General features: G+C 42.1%; 1 protein-coding gene across 1 annotated transcript in view; it reads left to right on the top strand.

Annotated features, from left to right (window-relative positions):
- Positions 1-3,172, top strand: part of LOC119006179 (DENN domain-containing protein 4B-like) — a 34,414-nt gene extending 31,242 nt beyond the window's left edge. Inside the window, exon 29 of the mRNA XM_037074624.1 lies at positions 182-3,172. Coding sequence (XP_036930519.1) covers positions 182-327 — 146 coding nt within the window. The 3' untranslated portion in view covers positions 328-3,172. The remainder of the gene's footprint in view (positions 1-181) is intronic.
- The last annotated feature ends 715 nt before the right edge of the window (positions 3,173-3,887 follow it).

The raw sequence follows: 3,887 nt of genomic DNA on the forward strand, positions 1-3,887 counted from the left end.
ACAAGCACGAGCACATGGTTCAGTTTGGTTTGTGTCACTGTGTTGGTTATTTCTCTGTGATCAAAACGTCCTTTTAAACAAATCAATCAGTGCAGATGTGAAACGTGTGCAGGACAGACACAGGGACACATTGTTTGATGAAAACTGGATGATGACTGATCCTTCTCTTCTCTCTCTGCAGCCGCGTTCGATAAAAAGTACAAGGCGGCGTACACTCGGCTCAGCGGCACTCTGGGTCGAGAGGAGCTCCGGAAGAAGCGAGCTCAGCCTCCCAGCCCCAAAGCCATCGACTGCAGACGCAGCTTCCACCCGCCGCTCGAATGCTGATGATCCAGGAAGCAGACGTCCCCGACGACTGCTGCGTCCGGCGTTCGTCCCTCTGAGGGCGACGAGGAGAGACGGCACACCCAGGACCCCTGCTGCCTTCACCTGCTTGTATTCTTCACCTCTCTGCTGCCTCCTGGTGGATGTCGGAGTGACGCGCTCCTCCCTGTCCTCTGTAGCTCCGTTTGCCTCGTCGATGTGAATCCAGCAGCTCCTTGTCTCCATTACAGATCCTGAAGCTGAGCTGAGCTGACCTGAAGAGTCGTAGAGAAACATGCTGAGAGACGTCTATGCATCAGTCTGAACGTGGAGTCCTGCGTCACCTGAAGGCAGGAAAACTGGCGGTCGTGCATGTCCGGAGGGATCAGCTGTGTCGCTGTGCACTTTTTGTTTTCCCCTGTTTTTTAAGATACACGATCTGAAGAGCTCGTCATCTCTGCTTGCTGTAAATCTTCTGAAAGTGTGAAAGTTTTACCCAGAGACCTGTAGGACGTCAGATTTACCTTTTTACCAGTGTGACCAAGGAAGGATTTAATGAGGAAAAACATCTAATAAGGAATAAAAAGGAAGAGCAGCGCCTCCATGAAACGCTCCAAACTTCTCATCATCTGTCTGTGTTTGTCCGGGTGTAAATATGACGAGGCGGCGTGTTTCGTTTTCTGAAAGGGAAATAAAGTGAGAAAGCCAGAAGTCAAGAAAGAAGCTGAAACTTCTGTTTGCTGGGAATCGTCTCGAAGGCCGACAGTGTTCCTACAGCTCCATGTCAAGATCTCCTCCAACATCTTAAAAGAAGAGTTTTTCAGGACGTCCATCCATCGTTCAAAGTTTGAGAATCTCAAGGAAACGACCAAACAAGAAGCGGAGACGTTTACACAGATCATCAGTTCGTCTTCCAGGTTTAATGAGAAGCTCCGACATGTTTCAAGCTAACGCAGCTGCCGTCGTTCAAATCAGGAAAAACATCGAAACAAGAAGCTCATCAGTCTTCTCAGAGAAAAGTCTCAAAACCTAAAACAGAACCGATTTGAGTCTGATCTTCATTTTCGGTGTCTGGACCTGAAGGGTGCTGCTGACTCGGCTCGTTTTGTGCAGGAAGTTGTTGTGAGGGTTCGATTCAAACGAGATGATCAGAGCTTTTTTAAGTTTCATGTTTTCTGTTTCCACTTTTTGAGATGATTTAAAGGGAGTTAGAAAACAAAAAGATGAGAAGGAGCTTAATGAGGGATTATTGGACATTAATGTGTGTACTGATGCTTTGAGACCTCATGTCGTTCTCAGCTGAAGTCTCTGGTTCGGCCCGAGAGTTTGTTGAAGTCACTGATTTATTGGAGCTCACAGGAATCGATCTGAGCACAAAAAACAAAAACTTCACAGTTAAGATCTTCGGTGGATTTCAGGTGTTGAAAGCCGAATAACTAATCCAGTAAAACTGTTAAATGACGTTAATTAAAGATTATTTTTAGAGATGGACAGGAGTGTGACATGCAGCGATCACGTGTCATCTCCACACTCTGATTCAGACGGTTGTGTTGTCATCACGTCCAGCTGCTGCACACAGCGAACACAACAGATCTGATCAGAGCAGGTGACGATTAAATCATCTCAGCCTGTCTCACCCTCAGGGGTCTGATATTATTTTTAAGATACAAAAATGTGATATTATCAGTTATGATGTCAGTTATGGATCATGAGAAGAGAGTAATTATCAGCTGTCTTTATATAAAGAACCTAAACACAGGCTGTGATGCACTTCCTGTCATAAATAACGTCAATAACATGTTGATTTAATGAATCAGACGGTTGGAATAAACTCACCGAGAATAAAAGAGGGTTAGTACTTTTATTAGTTTTATTACTGGATGTTTGGTTTCTTAAACAAATCTCACTCGTTGTTCCGAACCAGACACTCAGCAGAGAGCGGCGGGTCGTGTTGGGGCGTCCTGTGGAGCATGCTCAGTTTGTGTCTGACCTGATCTGATGCACGTTCACTTCCTGTCTGTGTGTCTGACTGGGAGACGTCCAGTATGTCCGCTGACCAGTTCGGCCTCCTGCTGTCCGTCACTGAGCAGCAGCTCCACCCACTGACGGCCTCTCCAGGCAGCTCGGCAGCAGCAGACAAACATTTTACTGAATCACACTTGCACCTTTCAAAATAAAGCTACTGAGTACTTTTTAATTTACAGTGAAGAAAAATAATTCAGCAAATACAATGCAAATTATAAAATAAGATAATTTAAACCGTTTTAACAAAAGTCTAATTTACCGTCTCATTTAACATTTCTCTGTGTGCAGAATAGATCAGAGAAATCTTCCTGATGCTGATCAATCAGTTCAGGTTTAACCAGAGAAACTGATGTCTGATCAGATTTCAGCGATAAGCTTAGTAGAAACTGGAGGTGTCGGATGTTTTTCAGTGGCTTTTATATCGTCAAACAGTTCACTGATTAAACCAAACCATCATGATAACAGATCTGTGTCTGCGCTGCCGCCAGCTGCTCCGGAGCAACAACACACTGAACCTGTGAAATGATTGTGTGTGAAATGATCGACAAACTCTGAAGTTTACTGTTGAAAAGATTTTTTTTTTTAATGTGAGCGTTTGTTTGTGTCTGCTGATGAGTGAAGCCTGTGAGCGTCACAGAGAACGACACCACTGTATGTTTTAATGCACCGGACTGCAGATGGTTTTAATGCTGAGTCGGCGCGCAGCAGAGGAGTGTATTTAAAATAGATAATTGTGTTTGCTGTTGTAATTTATATTTGGCTGTGATTTCAGTTGTAAATGTTTGTTTTTTTAAGAAAACACAGAAATAAACGAGGGATGAGCCCCAAAAGTCTGAAAATCTTCTTTTTGTTGTTCTCTTACTTATTTATTCATCAGCTGGAGATTATATTAGTTATACACAAACGTATAAATGAGTCATTATAATGAGCAGACTCCAGTAAATTGACGTCACTGAGTTGGTGCAGGCTAAACCGGAAATCACTCGAGTATGCCTACAAAACAAAAGTAGAGTAAACTAATGTATTCTGTGATATATTTGCGCTCATTATATTCTTTATAGAAATTTAAGTGTTGTTTTACAATATATTGTATGAGTGTACAGGTGAGAAAGGTAAGTTATGTAATTACAGACAGGTGAGTTGTACAGGAATCGTGTACATGTTTATAAATAATCTATTTGTATATATTTTATGTTTTGCTTAAAACATCGATACAAATACAGTTTGAGTGGTGTAGTTTTTATTCCTAATAACCAGAAATCAGTTAGCATGTTAGCATGTTAGCGCTGTATTTTGCCTTCATTATAATCCTGCAGAATTTTAAAGGCATCATCAGTGATCTGCATCAGAAAATCTCATGCAATGAGCTAATTTTAAAACAGAATCTTAATCTTAAATAAATACATTTCAGACAGCTTCAGAAACTGTTTCAGACTTGCACACTTCAAACATCAGAATGATTCATAATTCATTTCAATGATAAAAAACATAAACAAGCTCGGGGTGGGGTTCGGTCTGTCTTCTTCACCGAGAGAGGAATAAATACCCTGATAACATCC

The sequence above is a fragment of the Acanthopagrus latus genome, chromosome 17 (assembly GCF_904848185.1).
Source record: "Acanthopagrus latus isolate v.2019 chromosome 17, fAcaLat1.1, whole genome shotgun sequence".
Taxonomy (NCBI): domain Eukaryota; kingdom Metazoa; phylum Chordata; class Actinopteri; order Spariformes; family Sparidae; genus Acanthopagrus; species Acanthopagrus latus.